Below are 24,158 nucleotides of genomic sequence, written 5' to 3' on the forward strand. Positions count from 1 at the left end.
AAAAAAATCCCAAAGTGCAAAATTGCGCATTTTTGGTCGCATCAAATCCAGAATAATTGTAATAAAAAGCGATCAAAAAGTCATATATGCGCAATCCATGTACCGATAGAAAGATCACATCATGGCGCAAAAAATGACACTCACACAGAGGTTTTAATTTTTTACAAGCCATCAAATCAAATAAAAGTTATACATGTTGCATATCGTTGTAATCGTAACAACTTAAGGAACATATATAACGAGTCAGTTTTACCCCAGGGCGAACGGAGTAAAAACAACCCCCCCCCCAAATAAAAAAAACAAACATTTTTTTTTCAATTTCACCACACATATAAGTTTTTTTCTGGTTTCCCGGCACATTTTAGGCAAAAATTACATCTGCCATAGCAAAGTACAATTAGTAGTGCAAAAAATAAGGGCTCATTTGGGTCTCTAGGTGGAAAAATGCAGGCGCTATGGCCTTATATACACGAGGAGGGAAAAACAAAAACGCAAAAATGAAAACTGGCTGTGTCCCCTAAGGGTTAAAAAGACGTCATTTTGAGGCTAAAATAACGGACGTCATTCAGCTGTTTGGCCTCCCCTTAGTGTATTGACTGGTATTTGTACATTATTCTAGTTTGGGGTCACTAATCGCCCTTTGGTTGTGCCTTAATTGAAAAGTCCTTTGAATTTAATAGTAAAAACGGAGAGAGAACGGAGAGAAAATAACAACTGTGTGAACAACAAATAAAAAATGTCCACTGTTTGCAAAAGACATCCAAAAATAATTGTCATGATCATTATTTTGACGTCTGCGGCTATAACGTCCGTTATTCAACACATTGTGTGCATTGGACGTCCGTCTTTCCATTGACTTCATTGCATTGCAGTCAGTTAAATCGCAGCAATAACAGACGTTTTTTAAAATAGCAGAAGCGGACACCTTTTCTCTATTTATGACGTTGTGTGAACATAGCCTAACAGTGGTTATACAGAAAGAATGGTAGTATATACATCAGTTAGAAATACCAAAGTGAACAGTTTTTAACAGTGTAAATGGGATTTCATGAAGTTCTATACACTTTGGGGAAAGTTTTGTTTTAAACATAGGGAGAATAAATAAAACTAAGGCGACGCTGTCTGTTTTGCCCATAGCAACCAATCAAAGCTCAGCTTTAATTTTAACAGAACTTGTTAAGAAATTAAACCTGAACTTTGACTGGCTGCTATGAGCAAATTAAACAGTTTTTATCTCAGTTTCTATTTATTCCCTTCACTATGTATAATTACACCATTAGTATTCTGAGGGATTACGATTATTTTTAGTTTTATATTTTTAGGCTATGTTCACACTACGTAAAAGTACGGCCGTTGTTGCTGATGGCAACAACAGCCGTACTTTTACCGCAGTGGAACAATGCCTGTTGTTCTATGGGATCCCGGCCGGAGCGTACACACATCGTGTGCGCTCCGGCCGGGATCCCATACGCCACTGCAAACAACTGACATGTCAGTTTTCTGCGGGCGGAATTCAGTGAATTCCGGCCGCAGAAAGACCTGTCAGTTCACACAGTGAAGCAAGCGGCTCCGGCCGCTTGCTTCACTGTGGGTTATGTGAAGCTCTGATGCGGGCGCGTGCTGATGCGCCCGCATCAGAGCTCTGCTGCCGAAAGATCATCCATCCGACAAGAGACCGGCCGTTCCATGACCCGGCCGGGGTCACGGAACGGCCGGTCTCATATGTAGTGTGAACATAGCCTTATGGGGAAAAGATTTTTTTATTAGAGGGCTGAATATGTTTTACATTTTCCTTTTCTTTTCCTATAAAGAATATAGACTCTTTATTACAATTTTATAGACACCACCCTTTTCTGTAGATTCTGTAGAATTTTCTGAAAAAACACACTGATACCTATCAATGTGTGATTTAGGACTCCCAACCAGGTTAAAGGAGCTGCACTTTACGCTGTGTTCCCACAACATCTTTTTTTATTGACCTTTCGAGTCCAAATACCGCCCGTTATTTTATAATGACTGTTATTTAGCCTCAAGCGGACAAAAAAGAGGTAGTGGGAACATAACCTCAAAGTGCTTTGAGACATCTGTTATTCACTTGTTGCCACTCCTGTCCTCACTGTCCGGTTTAAAAATATCATAGCAGTAATGACATGCCTGTATAACCATATTACAACTGAGACCTCAGAAGTGTTCAACGTGAGGCTACCTTGGCCAGTGATTTGCTGCAGTGGTAACATAGGTATATGGGAATGTCATTCTTGCAGCAATATATATAAAGATAGTGTGGTGAGATGATGATTAAGCACTTAAAGTGTTCCTGTTTAATTTTTTTTAAAAATTTTCAGGCGATTTTAAGAAACTTTGTAATTGGGTTTATTAGCCGGAAATGCATTTTTATCATGAGAAAGCAGTTTGAAGCTCTCCCCCCCCCCCCCCCCCCCGTCTTCATTGTTCTCTATGGAGAGGGGAGGGGTTGAAGTAAATAAGGCACCAAAACAGGAAAACAAAGAGTTAATTTACAGCTACATCACTGGGCTATCTCCTCTGAGGTCAGCAGTGACCTCTCTGACCCCTGAATACCTCTTTTATGCAGCTCCCGCTGTGTAATCCTTTGTTCTCTGCTCTCCCTCCTCCCCCCTCCCCTCTCCATAGAACAGACAGGATCCAACTGATGTAAACCAGTCGAGATTTCATGATTCTAAGCAGTTGATGAGAGAGAGAAGGGGGGTTGGGGACCTGGGAAAAGTCTTTTTAAATGGAGATAATGGCCTAATAAACCCAATTAAACAGTTTCTTAAAACCGCCTGTACTATTGATTTCTGGGGGTGGGGGGGTGGGTTAATATGACAGTGACACTTTAAGTATGGTTTCTTTTTTGTTTTACCCCAATCCTGAGGACCCTGAGTTTTTCCTCAATAATTTGGACAAACATCTTAAGGCTATGTTCACACACAGTAAAATAATACCAAAATACGGCGGTCATTTTCAATGTAAGGCTATGTTCACACTACATAAAAGTACGGCCGTTGTTGCCATCTGCAACAACGGCCGTACTTTATGCAGTGTGGAACATTGCCTACATTTCTATGGGATCCCAGACGGAGTGTATACACATAGTATACACTTCGGCCGGGATCCCGCGCGGCGACGCAAATTACTGACATGTCAGTTTTCTGCGGCCGCAATTTAATGAAACCCTGTCAGTTCACACAATGAAGCGAGTGGCTCCGGCCATTAGCTTCATTGTGTGCTGTGGGAGGTTCTGATGTGGGCGCGCGCTGATGCGTCCGCATCAGATCCCTGCGGCCGGAAATGATCCGGGCAGAGACCTGCCGTTCCTTCACCCGGCCGGGTCACAGAATGGCTGGTCTCATACGTAGTGTGAAATAGCCTAATAATGTGCTTCATTGAAGTCAGTTGGAAATTGGCCAGCAGTACACACACTGTATAGAATAACTGATTAATAAATAATTGATTATGACTGTCAAAATAATGAACATGCTGATTATTTACCACCTGCTTTTGGAAGGGAAAAAAAATCAGATTTTTCACCTTTTCACACATTTTTTTCACTCAAAATGACAGCCATATTTTGGCATAATGTTACCGGGTGTGAAGAAAGCCTCAATGTGATCACCAGGTACTGGAATTGTAGAAGTTGCTATATGTTGACTGACCCAGATCAGCTCTGCATTAAGTGTCAAGAGGCTGTATTAGCCCTGTAACTAGGCTAATATGTCATAGGGAAACTCAGCAATAAACCATAATAACAATAAACAAATATATTACAGTGCTTAAATGACCCTGAAGGTCTTCTATGATAGAGAGAGAGAACATACATTGGACTTATTTAGAGTAAAAACACCTAAGCAATAGGGTACAAACCTGTGTGGTCCAAATGCTCATTACACCCCTAGAGGAATTACTTGAGAGGTGAACTTTCTAAAATGTGGTCACTTTCGAGAGGTTTCCATTGTATTAGTACCACAGAGGAAACTGGAAATGCACATGGTTCCCAAAAACCTTTCCAGCAAATTCTGTGCTAAATGGAGATCCTTTCCTTCTGACCTAATTCTAACAAATTTTGCAAAACCTCATTACTGCCCTAAAAAACATTTAAAAAACACCCTAATGAAAATAAGGCCACAAAATCTTTAGGGTGGTCCTTTGTGAGGCCTGTGTGCATTCTAAGGGCCACACATGTTGTATTTCTGGAAGCTACACATTCAGCATATTAAATATTCTGTTGATTTTTTCTGTTAATACCTGCTGTGTTACAGAAAAAAAATCTATTGAAATTGAAAATTTGTTGACATTTTTAATTTCACCTCCAGTTTAATTTTCATCTAATTGAACCAACGGTTTTATAGCCTTTTATGAATTCTTTGAGAGCTGCAGTTTTTATGGGGGGTTCTTACATACATATCTCTCAACTTCACTTCAGAATTAATTAGCCCCTTAGAAAATCTATTTAGGAAATTGTCATGAAAATTTGCTAACTTGTAGCTAAATTTGTCATCTGAGCCCTCTAACATACCAAAAAGTTAAATTACATTTACCAGATGATGCTTGACTTGGTTCCTAAAGGGGTTATCTGGTTAAGTAAAATAGATGTTCAACCATGCTCCCTACTGGAGACAATTTGGTTAATATCTTTTATTGCCCTATCAGTCTCCTCCCAGTCTTCTCTGAATTCTGACTGTGTTCCCTTCTGCTCCAGACACTGAAAACTGTGTCTAAGCATTCCTCTCTGTCCTGCTGCCAAACTCCCTCTTCCCACTTCCCTTCGGGGATGCTCACATGACCAGCGGACCAGCGTCCCTGGCCTGCTGTCTTTGCACTCTATGATATTGGCAGAGTGTAAAGTCAGCCAGCCAGGGATGTTGGTCACATGAATATCACCAAAGATAGAGTTTTGCAGTGGGACGAAGAAGAATGCTTAACACAGTTTTCAGCGTCTGGAGCAGAAGGGAGCAAAGTCAGAAATCAGAAAAAAAGACTGATAAAGTAATAACAAGTATTGAACAGATTGTTAGTCATGGAGAAGGGGGGGGGGGGATTTAAACACCTATTAATACATAACAATCCAGAACAATGAATTACTTCTCAACATAAATATGAGTTACTTGTACAGTACGTGGTACCCAGGCTATAAAGATATTGTTGGTTTGATTTTATTCATGTGTTAATAAATCATGTGCTTGTAAAAGATGTATATTACAAAAGTTATAGATTTTGCTAATTATATAGCCAATGTAAGTAAAAAGTCACATGGAGAAAGAATGAGAAATATGAATCCAAATACTTCTAAAAATTAAAGTTGCTTATTGCAATTCACATTCCAAACTGCTGACACTGTTTGATAGCTGTTAGGGCAAGGTAACACATGGTACCATTCATATATCTGTTAATGCTTCTATGCTTCTCCAGTGTAAAGCTGAAATACCTCTTCTCTCCCCTTCCTATACTTCAACCTTCTTTGGACTGCAGCTGACTGTAAATCAGAAAAGGATATGCAGGGGAGGAGGTGTTCCAGCTTGAAACAGTTCAGGAGCTTGGGAAAGCCTCTTTGACACTTTGCCCTGGAAAATGAAAGCATTTTTCTAAGTTATGAAAGCACGGACGAATATATAAAAGGTACCATGGGTATCTAACAGTGTTAGCAGTTTAGAGAGTGAATTGCAGCTGGCAGATTCACTATAACATGTTGATTGTTTAAGATATCCAAAAAAAGGCGTATGCCCCAATTATACAGAATACAGGTGAGACATCTTGCCATCAATAATTGCCATTATTACAACTAATGTACGCAAGTATTAAATTCATCTATTGATTTAATATTCCTACAAATTGGCTGTCTGGAGTGCAGAAAAGGAGTTATCCCCAGCACCCCACTTGGAAGTATAACTTCCAAGATTTGGGAGAGCAGGTACCAAGTCACAACCATAATGTGCAGGAAAAACTCTGACATTGTACGACTACTAGACATTGCTGTTAAATTCCACCCAAAAAATATTTTCAAAATAAATTGTATAATGCCATTATAATATGCAACTTGCCCCACAAAAAAACAAATACTGGTACAGCCACTGATAGAAAAATTAAAAGGTTAAGGTTGTGGTATAAAAAAAATTACTATATCAAAAAGGACAAAAGGTGGAGGAATCTGGCCAAAGATTAATGATTTAAGTGTCAAGTTTGCCCAAGTATACACCTCCAAGAACAGCATTTCCATATATGGGTCCCTGATTAATTTTCAAGTCAGGCTTACATTCATGGGGTGTGCCTCTCCAATGGCAGAAGCTGGGTGAAACATATGGTGCATCTGTGGAAAAGATGCAGTTTCAATTTGGAACATTTGATGTGCATTATGTTCTAAAAAGTCCATGTGGGTGTGGTGTCAAAATGCTCAGAATACCTCGAAATAAGTTTCTTGAGAGGTGTAGTTGACAAAATGTGGTCACTTTTTAGGATAATATGCATATGTGACTTGGAACCCTAAAACCAATCCAGCAAAATCTGCACTAAAAATGCAGATGTATTTTGATAATTAGGCCATATATAACTATAATTATTATTTACAGCGGTAATTATCAAAATACGGCTGTATTTTCAACTCCAAAAATGTTGTAAGAACATACCCCTAAGCTTAAAAAAATTATTCAGTACAGGGAAGATATGGGCTAGAAACAGAGCTAACTGCCTGCTTTTCTGACAGAGCAGGACATAACTAATAGCACTGTGGCCCAGATTTATCTAAAAAAAAAGGTATATACCGCCCACCGCAACCAATCACAGATGAGCTTTTTGCTTTGGTAAAATGTAAGCTGACCTGTGATTGGTTGATGTGGGCAGTTTACATCAGTTTCTATTTTACCCTGTTTGATATATGGACCTATATGTCAAAGTGAAGAGCCTTTAAAAGTCGAATTTCTTATTTTAAAAAAGCCTATGGAATTTGTACAAAGCAATAATAAAAACACAAAGTTTAGCCTTCAGGGTATAAACCCACACACCGTATACGCAGCAGATATGCAACAAATACGCAGCAGATTTGTTGGTACAGATTTGATGCTGTGTTCAGTTATTTAGATCTAATCTGCTGCGAGTTTGCTGCGAGTTTGCTGCGTATCGCAGCAGTAAATACGCTGCATATACGGTGTGTGGGTTTATACCCTTAAGGAAGATTCAAAAAATGTATTGTGGATGAAAGCTGTGTTGCTATTTAGAGTCATTTAAGCAAAGTTTGAGCAGTTTGAAAAAAAAATTGGTTGTAACTCCTGTAAAAAAAAAAGGGGTCCCGCTGTGGCAGACTTAGGGCAGCCATATTATTTATTATATGGATGTCCATTTATTGGTGACTGACCACATGCTACTTAGAACATCACATAACTGATAGAGTGGCTCCATTTGGGACCAGGGTTGATGTGGTCTAAGGTGAGGTAGTCTAGCTGTGACAAACCTTGGTATAGAAGGCCTGCAAATTAGTAAGCTACAATTGAATTTTTATTTTATTTTAACCGGTAATACGTTTTTCTTTACACTACTCAATTTATAACATTTAGATAAGTATTCCTGTAATATATATACAGCCTGCCTAACAAAAACTTGTACATTTGATGTCCATGTATTTACCTGTTATAAATGAACCATTTAAATTACATTTTGAAATGTATTTAATTTAAATGCATTCTTGTGTTTTCTATTGACTTATCTATGGTATATACAGTATAAAAGATACAGTGTTTGCATACAAATGGAAATTTGATAACCTAAAAGACAGTCAGCTAGCTCTAAGCAGATTGGTGTAGGTATTAAAGTTGCTAAGTATTAATATTATAAACCCAGAGTCTATAGGAAAGAATTTTAGCAATATTTTAAAGCATATTATAATAACAGAAGAAATAGAGAAACAATTCTAAACCTAATTGGACATGCACAAATTGACAAAGGCAAACATACCAGTGCCGTGGAGAAGTCAGAATTCTGTTTTCATTTTGTTTTAAGTTTTGCTTTATCATCTTTGTCATTCTCTGCATTCCTGAGATTTCTTTCTTCCATTGACATTGACACACACCTACGTTAAGGCATTCTTTAGAGTCTTAGTAATGTTTTCCTCATCAAATCATGAAGTACCCTTTTGTTATATCTCTTCTTTAACACATAACATGTTCCTCCTCTGACCCTCATTTTCCCTTTTTTCTCTTTCTCTCCCCACCTTCCATATGTCTGTTCCTTTTGTTGACCAATCTAACCCAACCCCACTCTGTTTGCTCCTATTCCATTCCTTTCTTCCCAAAATTTATCCTTGCTTGACCATCCCAACCTATTTGTTCCTGTTCCTCTCTTCGTTTGCAGCTTAGAGATGGCTAAACTGAGCACCCAGACTGCTTCCGTCACGACCCCTGTTGACCTCAACATGAACCTCTCTCAGTCTACCACCCCTTCCTCCACCCCTACCTCCATGGCTGTGTTGGCGGCAGCTGCTGCTGCCTCCGCGGTTAACGTCAATTCCCCTCCCCCCCTACCAACTTTACCGACCACCCACTATGCTGTTCCTGTCTCCAGTCTGCTTGGCATGAAAACTGTCCCACTCCTGGCATTAAATGCAGCGGCCACTGCGGGGGCCACTGGGAATTTACCTGCTTATACTGCCAAAATTCCATCGACGAGTGGGGTTAAGAAATCTGACCGACAGAAGTTTGCTCCATATTGAAGGCATGAAAACAAAGCTCTACCAAGATTGTCTGGTAGATCACTCTAAAGACAACAATATGGCATTCTTATTTTCTGTTTCATTTTTTATGTTGAATTGCAAAGTGTTTATTGTTGCTGATTCAATTTTGTCCTTTTTCCATGACTATTAACCCAAAATAGTAACTAGTTCCAACAGCATATGTTTTATCAGTTCTATTATTTATTTATTTAAGTTGATGTTATGTTTGATTCTCTCTTTAGTTTCTTTATGTATATGTTTTTATTAATGGTGGGTTGGGGGATAAATGGGCAAAATGACCTGGCACGTTTGCCTTACAAAGTTAAATATTTGAAGGTACAATGTGATTAATTCCACAATTCCTCTTTTCAAAAGAAATGAATAATTTGTACAATATATTCTAGATTAAAACAAAGTCTGCAGCCAATAACCAGTTGTCCATTATAAGTTGTTGATGTTAACTGGTCAAGTTTAAGTTTATTGCAATGGAAGTTTGTGCAGCTCTGCCTAAATCAATGTCTATGAGTCACATCATGGGGGCATCCTCAGAACTGCATATGTCATTTTTTTGTGAGTGGACCCAAGAGTTGCAGTTGATTGCAATGGTGTGTAGTTATTTCTCTGCATAGAAGTCAATGTAAATTGCCACTATCACGCATTATTGGCGATAGCTTCCTTTGACTTCTACTGGGATAGAAATATTGCTCATCAGGCTTATTCCAGGCATTGCAAAGCACATATATATTGCTTTATGTAGCAAATGTGTATTCTTAAGACCTGTCCAGCTAGCACAGTTTTATTTTTATATTCAAAATAACACAAAACCCCACAGTTGTCTCACAAACAAAACACAAAAAATCCTGAATAGCAATCAGTTAGTTAACATCACACTCAGCATTACACTTCCTGCTCAGAGCTATTATCCAATGTTATAATAGATTCCTACAATACAAAACAGACATTAAACAACATAGTTCAGTGATCATTTTGTTGTACAATAGAAATAAATGAATTTATGTTAGCTAAGAAACGGTTTGTTTATAGATTTTCACATCTGGTACTGTGGAGGGTTCAAAATGAAAAAAAAAAAAATAAGTTCAGTATTAGGCTATGTTCACACAATGTCAAAAATAGAGGAAAGGCGGCTGATTTTGATATTTAAAATAACGTCCGTTATTACTGCGATTTAACAATGCATTGAAGTCAATGGAAAGACGTATGTCCAATGCAAACAATGTATTGAATAACGGACGTTTTTACCGCGGACATCAAAATAATGAACATAACCATTATTTTCGCACGTCTTTTGCAAACAGCGGACTTTTTTATTAGTTGTTCACAGTTTTTCTTTTGTCACCGTTCTTTCTTCGTTTTTACTATTAAATTCAATGGACTTTTCAATTAAGCCACAGCCAAAGGACAATTAGTAACCCCAAACTAGAATAATGTACCAATAGCCGTCATTACACTAAAGGGAGGCTAGACAGCTAAATGATGTCTGTTTTTTAGACTAAAAATGACGGACATCATTTTAAATGGAGCTGAAAAAACGTTGTGTGAACATAGCCTAACCCTGTCATCTAGTGGTAAATGGGAATATATGTTTTCTTCTGATAACATTTAAGAAATCTAAAGAAGTACATAACACATCTAAGAATTATTCTACCATATGTGTGGGAATATGCAGTGTTTTTGAGGTAAGAAGAGCTGTATAAAATAGCATTTTGAATATATTTTAAATAACAAAATAGTATATTAGCATGAGATAAATAATGCTAGTCACAATGCATAGTATACCTTGCACTGACTTATTATATATTGGATATTATAAGCAACCATGCAGATATTTTAGAGTCTGGGACACTATGGTGACACTACGTTTTTACACTAATTTGTGATCAGTCATGGTTAGATCGAGATGGTTGTATATGTTATTTTAATATTAATTAAATATGGAGTTGTAAGATTTCACATATAGAGTAGACAGCATGTAATGTGGACACAGAAAATACAGGTATTTAGGCTATGCTTACATGCTGCACAAAAAACAGCCATTCTGCGAGAACGTCCGTTGTTTAACGCTACCTATGGCTGTTGTTAGTACAGGGTGTAAACATAGCCTCTTGCTGCAATTTTTAACTTGAACTACAAATTTAAAATAAATTTCAATGAAAAAATATGCATATTCTCATTATATGATTTGTGTAACACAAATAGAACATTACTTATGTGTCCTAGTTAATTTTGTTGGGTTAATGTTTCATAAGTTAGCAGGCATTTTACATCCAGCATATCCAACATTAGAAATACTATAGGTCTGATTATCCCTGCCTTATATTTGTATAAAGACTAGAAATATATCTTTCCATTATATATTTTTTCTGTCAGTTCCACTCCTGATTTTGGATACAAAGACTGACCAAAATACTGACATAAATACTATGTGTGAACATAGCCTAAAGGTTGTGTGCCTTTTAAAAAAAAAAGAATTCAATACAAACACAAAACACTAGAGTTTTACTTATACTAGGGTGATATATATCTACTCATGAAAAACTAAATATAATTTAGATTTTTATCTATACCTAAAATCATAAGGTTTTTATTTTCTTCAATTTGCTATGACCGCCCCTACAACGGACAACTCATGAAATGTTTTTATTATTTTGTGTTTGCATTTGAAGTTGCATCCTTTGTGTTAGCCCCATTTTTACCTCTCCAGCTTCCCTATTTTCTAATCATTCTGACAATTTCTCAAAATAACCAGATATTTAATCAGAGTTACATCATAGGGGCACTTTCACATGTGCCAAATGATGGTATACCAAAAGATGGTGTCATTCACTCATGCGAAAGTAATTCCAGAATCCATTTAAACTGCAGCTCCACCTTCGGTCAACATAAGCTGTAAAATTTAGTAAATTTGCAATCCTATGTTTCCTTGTTACTTTTTATGTGTTAGTTATTTTTTCCTGTTCAGAATAACTGGAGGTTGACGGCTCTCATAATGATTTCGAATCTTATCTTAGTATAGCTTTGGCCCACCCTCATTTACATGGCTACAGGAGTTATTATAGAGCTAATGACTTAGTATACCAGCAGGCCTGCCTCACAATAAGGTTGCTCTAACATATTTGTTGTGAAACTGCATTGAAAATGCAGTGAATTTTGCTACAGCTTCTGTATCCAGCTCTATTATTAAGACAAGAAAAATCTATGTAAAGAGTCACCACAGAAAAACCTAATGGAGAAACACCATAAAAGCCATACCTAGAGCATGCTGGATTTTGAAAAAAATACACCAATGATTAATCTAAAAAACAAACAAAAAAAAACCACTATGAATAAAAAGGTCACAAAACACGATAGATTTACGATAGATTTACTATTGCAAATTCACCAAAATAATTAAGCAATTTGTACCACAATCCATTTATTCTGCGTTCTCACCTTGAAAAGGGACATGGCAGTATACAGGTATGTCATATTTACCAAACAGTCTTGACCACTGTGATAAATCTGGTGCGTTAGAATAGTGTTTGCACTGTATTAGACATTTTCCAACCAGTCTTTTCTAAAAAATAAAAAATGCTGTGATTGACGGTACCCCAACCTGGTACTGCAGGGGGAAATGCATGGCCACCTGCAGTTTACCCTAGGTACTACAGCCATTCACCAGGAGGTTCCAGTGCAGATCTGACACAACCTAAAAATTGTTGTTAATGGTTTCCATATAGCCAGGGCCGATGCTAGGTTTTCTGCTGCCTGAGGGGAAACCTGAAATGGCGCCCCCACCCCCAAGTAGGGTTTATGGCCACCCCATTAACATGCTACATCTCAGGGATTCTACAAATCTGCCACCTGAGCAATAAACTCATTTGGCATAATGGCAGGAACAGCCCTGCATATAGCAACAGGGGGATTTCTTCACAGGGCAGCCGAAACGACATAACAAGGTATAAAAAGATGTTATAAAATACTACATAATTTAGTTGCTATTTAGACAAAGTTAATGAAAACTGGAGCTCCACTTTAACTTGCCCTCGTATTTCACTTTAGTTATGTAAAAAATTGGAATATAATTTTAGGGACCAGGGCTGGATCTGTTTGTCTATATACAAATGTATGTACAGCTAAATCTATAGATGCTCTGTATATATAGCGCCTATACGTTTGCCAACTACTCATTGATAAACATGTGGCAGTTCTGTGACTTCCTGACCTCAGTGAGCGCTATCTATACCGCTCATTAGGAGCCGTATGGCTTTCTGATTCCTAGCCTGGAGATCATGTGATTGCCGGGTACTGGATATCTTCAGTATTAGAAAGTGCAAAAAAAAAAAAATACATAGAAATTATTAAGAAAAGCAAAGAATACTTTTAAACAATACTTTTGCCCCCAAAACCTATATACCTCCCCTAAATATAAATGACCGGAGCAAAATTAGGACTTAGGATCTTATGGCTAAGGTGGAAAATGGCTGTTGTTTGATAATGATGGTCGTTAATAATGATCATTATTAAAATCCATCTAAAACAGCAGTCTTTATTTAATCTAAAAGGCGTAGTGGGAATATAGCCTAAAAAGTATTTTAGCTCCCTTTTGTCCCAATAATAAAACAATATATAAAAACATTTAAAACAGACACATTTCTTTTTTTGGGCTAAAATAAAAAATACCTCAAAATAAAGTCTGATGTATCATGGAAAAAAGGCTAATTTATTCAAATACCTGATCAAGAATAAATGTTATAGCTTTCAAATCAACATACTTAGTAACACTAAAGTGTGTCTGGACAGGAAGGGGGGGGGGTAACAAGCCCATATTAGAGGCAGTTAAAGACATTTTAGTAATTGTATTCCCCACAAAATAATTTTCAAACATGTTTTTTGACTTTTCATTATTTTTACTAGAATGTATGACTAAATAGCCAACTGAGTACACTGTCAGCTTATATTGGATAGTTTCAGGAAGTGTAGGGATGCCCTATTCCATCTGGTAACACCCAGTTGACTATTTAGCCATACATTTTTGTAAGAATAATGGAATAACAGCACAACACAAAGATACCAGAGAAGATGGCTCACAATGGTTATTTCAATGGAAAGTATTCAACTAAAACAGTAAGGTCAGCAGAGGCCACAGAGGAAGGAATGAAGCATATTTTTAAAATCTCTTTATTGCCATTTGCCTATAGCAAAGATCCCCAGCATGCAATTGCATTTCCCCAAACTCCCACAGCATTGCAAATTACAAATTGAGTGCACAGTACACAACCACTGAAAAAGGCCTACATATTCAGGAACATCATGTCACCCTCACATTAATATGTTTTTAGTAAAACACTATAATGAATAGACATGACATGTAAATAGTTACGTTACACCTGAATTATAGAATACAACATATTACTAGTCACTTCTGTATGTGAAATATCCTATAACATGTAGTGTTGTGGCCAATGCCTCAAATCCTTTTTTTTACTTTATGAATAATGTTCTTGATTGCTTTGTTGGAACTAGTTGAAATCATGTTTTACGTTAATTTTCATTCACTTTGTGTTTTTTTTTTAATCTGTGTTGCGTAGTGCTGAATTAGACATACAGCATGGTTTACCTCACAACTCCAAGGCCAGGCACTATACACTTGCAATGTTCACCAACTTGCACTTCTCAGATTATCATAGCTTTAAAGGCAGATATTTATTCAAGTTGTATTAGTTACAACTAGGATTACAATATCAAATAAATGCAATATATATTTCTGATACTCAGTGTTAAAACCATATTTACTAGAAGGGGTTATAATGAAATCACCCCATAAGAAGGAAAGTCACAATTACTGTACTGGGCCAGCTACAGTACCAGTGGTTATATGTTATTTCTGTATAATGTAGGTTTGTTCTCACCAGTGCACTAAATATGACATTGTAATCATTATTAAAAGTCACTTTTTCTTTTACAAATTGTGCTTAACTGAAGTGTTTTGTACATATATAAATATATATAAGAGACAAGAAAACCAGAATATAATACAATGACTCCCTGGCTATTAACAGTTTTAAAAAAAAAAACTGCTGTGCTAAGTTCTGAATTATTGTATTAATGGTTTATTAACTCTTTAAGTAAAAACTATTGTAAGAAATTGTTGCCTGCATTGATATGCTCTTCTATGCTGGTTGTAATTGAGTGTTATTTTCTTTAATGGTGAGAAGAATTCTTTTTTTTTTTTTTTTTGCTTTTTTCCCCCCTTCTATTTTCTTTCCACATTATAGGCTTTCCTCAGAAGTCACTGGCCTGGGGGCTCTGTAATTTATCTCAACATGTTCGTAAAGTATTAGCTTCAAGACAGGACTTTTCCTCGAAAGACAATGATTTCTTTGGACTTTAAGCGCCTGAGGGATTTATGTCTGTTATAATATTTCGTACTATAGGGGAAATTGCAAAATATGTTTCTTATTTTATAAATTATTTTGATTTCATAAAAGAAATTCCTAATTTTTTCCTTAATAACACAATTGTATTGATTGGGTAAACACTGTTGTATTTCAGATATTAAAACACCAGTTTTTTTTTTTGCTCAATGTTTTAAGTTCATGCTTTGATTAGAATCCATGTAAGGCATGAGCTCCTCGTATTACAAAATCACTGTATTTAACTGTAGATTTGGTGGTAATTTAAATTATTTTGCTTTTTTTTATATATATAAACACATATATATATATCTTTAAATAAATTTTTCCTGACTAAAAGTGAAAACATTTATTTCATGCCGAGTACATAGTAATTCATGATTTTATGTTACAGGAAAGCAGGAAAAGTTAATTCAATGATGGCATTTACTATTATTTGTCAGGCACTCTGGTTGAGAAAAGTCACACTGAAGCTAGAAATAAAAGATAAATGTGTGATTACTTAGTAATGTCATCAATAAAGTAATCCTCAGGAGGAAAACTGCAGAGGAAACTTTCATGACTACAATTCGTCACTTGTTCTTATCATATTATATATATTGATTTGTTGGGTCTCTTGGATGTGCTAACAAGTTACATTACATGATAAACTTGTATACTCCTAAAAAAAAAAATATATACAGACAGGATGTAAAACTTTTGCCATGTAAAACAAATGGCACAGGATGAAACAGGAACACATGGAACATGGACAGCCTCTATAAGGCTATGTTCACAAGTTTTATATTAATCATGGCTGTTGTTGCCAATTTGCAACAATGGCCATGATTAATACAAAGCTTACATTGTACTGTAGTCAGCGGGAATCCCATCCGGAGTGCACACACATAGTATACGTTCCAGCCGCGATCCCTAGCAGCCGCACAAAAAAACTGAAGTGTTTTGTGCAGCCGCGGCCACACAATCCTGACAGGTCACACAATGGAGAAAGCGGTGTGTTCAATGGTGCATTGGGATGCGGGTGCACACGGAGGCGCTTGCATCCCAATTCAACAGAATTAAAGTTTATCCAGCTGGTACTACAGTATCGGCCGCTCTGTGACCCGGCTGGGTCACAGAACGGACGGTGTCATACGTATTGTGAACCCGGCCTCATAATTAAAGTAGTTAAAACAACTGCCGAACCACATGTCAGAATGTGCAAAATGGGCTAGTCTTATGACTGAACTACAAAATAGGATGCATGACAGCAATGGCTCAGGCTATAAAATGTAATGTTTGAGGAATAAACTGCAGAATGATCTACCATTTGTTTTCCTGCATTTCAGCCCTAAATCCCGATCGTCAAGGGCAAGTATCCCAATAGGAAATAGGAAATTGCTTATGATTATTAGTTAATGCAACTGAACATAGATGATAAGTGGCTTCAACAAATCTTTATGAAATTCCAAATTACTATTTTAATTGAATCAAAACACAATCCACTATTACTTTCTTTCTTGCATTTGTCATGTAAATGAAGGCAGCATTATACAGAGAAAGTATACAAAGTCCTCATGTGGAAAGCTTTGTTGTTGGAATCAATTTAAATTCTGCTTTTCTATCATCACATGGAGAGGTTTAGTCTATTCTTGTATCTTATCCTCGTCCTTTGAACACAAATGAGCAAAAATACATTTTAACTATTTTCCTGGCATGATAAAACACCTGATCTTCATGCACCCTTGTTATGAAGCAGAGGTACTTCTCAACCCAAGCATCTGTGCAATTCCTATCAGTGGTTTAACTAGAGGGCTCTAAAATCTTCCACTATACAGCTGCCAGAACATGAGTTTCTGGAGCTGTATACTGTGCCTGGCATTCACTGAAAAGAACATTTGGAAGAAGTATGGTTGTCAGCTACTCTTAGCCAAACTGAGCTTAAAGTGTCACTGTTGTTAAAACTTTTTAAATCTAAATCAGCAGGGGATGTGAAATAAAGCAGGTTTGCAATTTACATTTATTATTACTATTTTTTGTTTTTTTTTTTAGTTATCATGCTGTAGAACAAATATCTGAAAAAGAGACTAAATGCATGAAGTCCCATGTTGCCCAGGTCCTCTGCACACTCACAGAGAAGGCATTTGGTTAATGGACGTATTGAGCTGTGACACTGTACTGTGCTGGTGGGGACTTCATGTGTTTAGTCATGAATAGTGGACTTCATGTGTTTAGTCATGAATAGGGGACTTCATGTGTTTAGTCATGAATAGTGGACTTCATGTGTTTAGTCATGAATAGTGGACTTCATGTGTTTCGAAGAACAGCGGTTGCACAAAACTGACATGACAGTATACACTTCAGACAAGATTCCATAGCAATTAAAGCGATCAGCAAATTCATTAAGTAATGGCCATGGTTGCAAAACTGCAACTACGGCCGTTGTTTAATGAATATATACGTTGTGTGAACTTAGCCTTAAAGGGGTTATCCAGTGCTACAAAAACATGGCCACTTTCTTTCAGAGACAACACCACTGTTGTCTAAAGTTCAGGTGCAGTTTGCAATTAAGCTCCATTCACTTCAATGGAACTGAGCAGCAAAACCCTGCCCAAGCTGGAGACAAGAGTGGGGCTGTCTCTGGAAGAAAGTGACCATGTTTTTTTGTAGCACTGGATAACCCCTTTAAAGTGTGATAAAAATTTTTTTACAGTGAATGTAAATTGCAAACTTGCTTTTTTTCACATCTGCTGATTTAGAAAGTTTTAGCAACAGTGACATTTTAAACTTGGAAAAGAAAAAAACATATATTCTCTTAATTATTAGTGGTGCAAAATCTGCACCCTCTCTATTTATTCTGTAACTTTCTTGTACACAAGTAACCAGACAGTACATAATGTTCAGTGTATGCACAGACTAGAGATTTTCATAGCGATAAAACCATATTATCATCATGTGAGTTTGCACTTCTTTTGATGCATCCCATGATATTATATATGATAATTATTATTTCCATTGATTTCCTAAACAAAATTAATATCACAATTGTATTAATTCAGAAAAGACTGTCGTATTTCTGCTATTAAGACATAAGATAATGTCCCATTTAATGGAGAGCATTATAACATTGAAAATACAGCCTTATTTTTACCTCAAAATTATGGGCATATTTTGTTAAGGTTTTACTGTGTGTGAACATAGACCTATTGTCATAAGATCATTGCCTATACCATAAAAATTTCAGCAACTGTTAAATGTTTTAGCAACTTTGATTTCATTTTAAGAACAGATTTAACACATTTCTAATTCAATTTTTAGGGGAAACCCAAAGGAAAAGGAGAGGAAATGGGAGGGGATAGGTAATCAATTGGATCACTAACAGACCTGAGGCAGGAGCAGTAAATAGTAGTTATGGCAAAGTAAGCATCCATCAGTAACAGATAGCGCATCACCCTAAAAAGAGAAGATGCTGAACATCCTATTGCATACAGTTGCCAGTATCCTGAGTACCCAAAAATGTTCCACAAAAATTTGATCTCCATCGGTGTGGTGTAAAGAGTTAAACTATTGGACACCGTGGAACTGCCATCGATGTCTCTCACCTTAGCAGGTTTATATCTGGAAAAAATCCAACATTTAGTTTGACTATGGAATGACCTTTGCATTAGATGTGTAATGTAATATAACAAATAATATGTAATGTAATATCAAACAGAAGACTATAAAATTCTCTTATTAGACAGACCCTATCTTCAGCAGCGGCATACTTAGTAAGGGAGCTTGCCACTCAGTTCTTGCCAGTGCCTTAGGCATTTCCACTTAGATAGTGGATTGTTATATTGTTGGTCACTGTTTGCCATAGAGAGAAATCAGCAGGAATGAGTAACTATTTACATGGATACAATAGTGCTGATTTATAACATGTAGTGCACAACAAACTACGAAGCAACAAATGAGATTCCAGTTGCCATTTTTCTAGAGCAGATAAGAAAAGAAAAGCCTTTTCACATCCCAGTAGCTGGAATCAATCAGTTCCTCTGTGTTCATTACTGTATACACATGGCAGGTCACTTCATCTAAACGTATCAAGATGAACAAGATGAAGAGACCAAACACTGCATAAACATTCATAATATAGAATGATTAATAATAAAAGTATTGTGTAGTTTTTCTGCCTTTCATAACAGCAAGTACATGTCATGTAGAAAAACATACTGTTCAAAATCTCATTATAAACTGCTCCTACAAGTCACATTACTGTCTGATGTGGCTCATTGAACCGAGGGGAACGATTTTATTTTTTTAAACTATGTTTAGTGTATACAGACCAGCAATCTGCAGAGCAAGGTGAAAGAAAGCCAAGGCAGACTTCCAACAGGCTTTACCTTCCTATTATTATTTCCCAGGTACTTCTATTGCCATTTCAGGACAAATTAGATTTTAGAGATCATTGAGTATACATCACTTTTGTAACAATTTCATCATTTTATGATGAAGAACAATATCTTAGTTCTGTTCTGCATTACTCAGACCACTTCATTTTTACTGCCTAAATGGGCACTGTCACTTGACAATTGCTAGAATGAGTCAGGAGAAGCATTTGGCTAAATTCTATGGTTCCCAGCTTGCCTGCCTTCTCCGTTTGGCTGCAGGAGACAATGGGGAAGATTTATCAAACTGGTGTAAAGTGAAACTGGCTCAGTTGCCCCTAGCAACCAATCAGATTACACCTTTCATTCCTCTCAGACTCTTTGAAAAATAAAAGGTGGCATCTGATTGGTTGCTAGGGGCGACTAAGACAATTCTACTTTACACCAGTTTGATAAATCTCCCCCAATGTCTATTGTAAGGCTAAGGAGACCATCTCCAGCAGCCAGTGATCACAGCCTGGGAGTGAAGCGATTAGCTGACTGTATCTAATAATAGTGGGGGTCTGAACACCCAGACTCTGATAGAACAAAACTTTTGACATGTATTTTTTTTTTTTTAAAAAGTGCAAAAAAAGTGCTCAGCAAAAAAATTTCATCAGCCATCAAGACATATCCATATGGAATCTGTACAGTCTAATACCCATATTGTATAGTTTGGAGCAAAAACCAATTGCTCTTGTCCATATTGTACAATTATTAATCCGATTAACTTTTACTTCCAAATGGTAAAAAAAAGAAATCTTTGCATGCTCAGTGGTGAGCTACTCATCTTTTTTCTGGAATGTTGTGTTCTCTCACTGTCTAATATGTCATAAGATGTTTACATGGGTTTTTGCTGTTGGTCTTTCCACCCCTTCTGCACTGCTGTCTGCTCCTCATAATGCCATAAACCTTCCCTTTTTAACTTTAGGCGTATTTCACTAGCCCAGCTTTTGTAGATCAATTTTGATGCTTCTAAACCAAATGTATTTTCTTAGTATGATTGCAGAGAAAACAAAACACAATTCCTGGAGAGTGAGCTTAGCTATGAAAAATGAATGATTTGTGAAGTCCCATATTCATCAATAAAACTGTAAGAAAACTCTTCTCTTCTTTTCACAGTTTCTTTTGGTGAATATGAATTAATCCGTATGGATTCAGCTTTACATCGGGCCTTCATCTCCTTGAAAGCGTCAGGAACTTTTGTGTCCATCGAGGTTCACTGCTTGACTAAGGAGTTGGATAGAGCCACCATACTCTGCTATGTGCTTTTTTCATTGGAAGTAATTATTAAATCGGCAATAGTTTGTAGAATGTCAGTGTGTTGGTGAATGATCATTCCTATGAGAATGAATATAAACTTGCTTAAAAGAAGATGATGACTTACAAAACATAAAAAAAAGACAAAACAGTAACAAAACAAAACAAAAAAAAGACTTGTACAATTGCGTAAAGCAGTAAATGTATATTTGCACTCTCCCTGAAATGCATTGGTTTTAGCTCAGGTGGCTGGTGTGACTAAATATTTTGGAACATATGTTTTTTAACTATTCTTTATTTTGGACACAACAATAGATACAGTCTGCACCATGTACATTATCTGTGTGAACATTTGTGCCATTTAAAAATGTTCAGCTATTTCGATTGACATAACTTTGTTCAGTATATCCTCTTGGTGTCACATATGTGATAGCGCAATATAGAATATACTGTGCATTAGCTATCCTAGTAAATAACTTAGCAGACAAAGCTATAGAAATGAGAACACTTTCCTCGGGGCAACCTTTAGGTAAAGCCATTGGTTACATATCAGCGTTATCAATATACAACCTGCAATTCATATAAAATCTGACATGGCATTATCTCCATCAGGACATAATGTGCTGTTTTAAGCACACGTTTTATCATAAATAAAGGGGATGTGTCCATTTTGAGCATTCTATTGTCTCCTACTGCCCTGAAATCCTGGACACCCCTATCCTCAGATCACACCAGTCATTATAAATGTAGGTATCTGCAGAGGTTACATGTAAAGACAGTACATGCTGGACATGTCTGCAGACTCAGGAGCCTCTTCTGAATAATAAAAATATGGGTTTAGGCTGCTGTCAAATATTTCATAAGGGCCGCCAAAGAATTACCTGTGTTAACATATTACTTATGAGACCTGTACAGGAATGAAACTGAAGTGGCTGCAATGCATTATGCTGTTATGTCGGTATGTGATGGCTGCACCATGCACCTAGTGATCCAGCCTTTTTTAATGATCAGTGCCCAAATAAATAGCCATTTTCTGCAAATAAATGTCTTAAGCAATGTGTCAGCACTGACAAAACAGACAAATCAATACTGGTAATGACTGTAAATCTGTTCATTTTTCAACGTACACAATATTTCTCAAATGCAAACATAAACTATATATATATATATATTTATTCTCTACTGCTGTACAGCATTTCACTTACATAAAATGGTACTGTATATATCATATATGCAGTTTGGACCAACATGGTTTTTATTCGCCTTGTAACCAACTAGGGTGTTGCACTTCTTTTGTCTCATTTCTTTCTATAAAATAATTTTTAAGGAAAAATGGAAACATAGCGCAGCAGTGTGGAACTGAGAAGTACTACTGATATATTCCATGATAAACAATTCTAGTCTATTGTTATCACCAGTAATAGACTGCAGGATTTGGACGACTCTGAAGAACAAAGCTTTAATGTAACTCAATAAATAAACCTTTCAAGACAATCAAGTCTGGCGTATGTCCAGTATTTTATGCTCTGACACATTCACAGTATTTAAAGAATAAACGTACATTATCTCTTTGACACCACTGTTTCTATCTCCTTCCTTTAAAAGAAAAAGTCTACAGGTAAGGTTAACCTACAGAAACTACAGTAAAAAATTATATCAAAGCACTGCATCATTGGCACAATCAGATAGAAAAGTTAGCAGCATGCATGCCCCTTTACTCCCACACCCTCCCTGTCTTGACTGACTGACACACAGAACTGAGCCTCCAACCCATACATCAATTAGCCAAAGCAGAGAGATGTGGGGGAGGAGGCATGCATAGTGCGGCTCAGCATCATTTCTGTGCCACTTCAGCTTCCAAAAAAAAATGCAATTTTATAACTCTGCAAATGGCCATCAACAAACACAAAGGCATCATATGTTTTATCTCCCTATGACCTATCTGCCTGTGTCTGCAGTTGCATACCTGGTACGGACTTGACCGATTCTCTTTCAGTGCCTAATCCATTCGTTCTTGGAGATAGGCCTTTAATAGATCAATCAATCAATCTGCCACTGTAGTCCACGTCACAGTTGTGAGTACCACCCATGGTGCCGGATGCTTTCTGCCATAGAGGAGCCAGCATACTAGTCCTCAGGCCAGCCATCCCTATAGGATGGTTGTACATGTGTCATGGATAGTACGTGCAGCAGTGATGTGGTTGCTTGCTTCCAGAGAGGAACCCTCCATCTAGCAACACAAACTGCTCTAGCACACCACGATTGGCTGCCACTAGCGGAAGGGTGGGAGGTTGGGGTTTAATCATGCAATAGCAATTTATCATTTATCTAAGTGCAAAGTGCTGGGAGATGCACACCACTCTGACAGTGCCAAAAGTGCCACACGCTGCTCTGACAGTGCCAGGCGCACCGCCTGCCCTCTTTAATAAATATAAAGGTTGACCCAGGGGCGTAACTAGCATTCATGGGGCCCCATAGCAAAAAAGTGTATGGGGCCCCCCAACATATTACCTGTACTGGCGATATGGAGCTGTCCCCCCACCTTCGGCAGCTCTGAGACGCTGTGCCCTGGGTTGGGGTGGGGGGTGGGTGAGTGGTAGCAGGCCGCTCAGAGTCCCTGCTGGTTGGGGCAGCTCTAAGACACCTGCGGGGTGCGGGCTGCTTTAAGACAGTGTGGGGGGGGGGAGGGTTTAGGGGCTGCTCTGAGTCCCTGCAGGTCTGGGGGGGTGCTCTGAGTCCAGGGGGGTGACCTCCATTATACTGACTACTATACAAGATGCTAGGGAAGCTGGATGACCCAGTGGCGTAGCTATAGGGGTCGCAGCAGTCGCCATAGCGACCGGGCCCCTACGCTAGGGGGGCCGACACGGCCCCCCTTTCCACTTGTCCCTGAGCATCCCGGGATGCACAGATCGCTTTGATGTTCCGCCCGCACTGTGAGCAGGCGGAACATTAAAGCGAGCAGAATGCAGGAGCAGGACCTGTCAGCGTCCTCCTCCTGCATTCCCTCCCATAGGCTGCCAGCACGTCATACCAGCAGTCTATGGGAGGCCGGAACGTGACCTCTCCGGCAGGCGTGATGATGTGACGTCATCACGCCTGCCGGAAGTCCCGTCCCTGTGGCTCGCAAGATGGAGCCAGAAGAAGAGGAAAAGCAGATCCCTGCAGCCACACAGCGCGGATTAGGTGAGTAGGATGTTTGTTTTTTAGGGGCACCTCTGGGGGCATTATTAGTTCATGGGGGCACCTCTGGGGGCATTATTAGTTCATGGGGGCCACCTCTGGGGGCATTATTATTTCCTGGGGCCACCTCTGGGGGCATTATTATTTCCTGGGGGCACCTCTGGGGGCATTATTATTTCCTGGGGGCATTAATATTTC

The 24,158-nt window shown here is 37.8% G+C and overlaps 1 protein-coding gene across 10 annotated transcripts in view; it reads left to right on the top strand.

Moving 5' to 3' along the window:
• Positions 1-22,310, top strand: part of LOC138783491 (poly(rC)-binding protein 3-like) — a 531,869-nt gene extending 509,559 nt beyond the window's left edge. For 8 of the 10 annotated variants that reach the window (XM_069958249.1, XM_069958250.1, XM_069958253.1 and 5 more), the window contains one exon: positions 8,359-9,374. In XM_069958249.1, the coding sequence (XP_069814350.1) occupies positions 8,359-8,716 (358 nt within the window). In that variant the 3' untranslated portion in view covers positions 8,717-9,374. Of the gene's footprint in view, positions 1-8,358; positions 9,375-14,991; positions 15,382-20,639 lie in introns of those variants that run through there. The other 2 variants (XM_069958259.1, XM_069958258.1) reach the window with 2 other exon arrangements.
• The last annotated feature ends 1,848 nt before the right edge of the window (positions 22,311-24,158 follow it).

The sequence above is a fragment of the Dendropsophus ebraccatus genome, chromosome 2, assembly GCF_027789765.1.
Source record: "Dendropsophus ebraccatus isolate aDenEbr1 chromosome 2, aDenEbr1.pat, whole genome shotgun sequence".
NCBI lineage: Eukaryota > Metazoa > Chordata > Amphibia > Anura > Hylidae > Dendropsophus > Dendropsophus ebraccatus.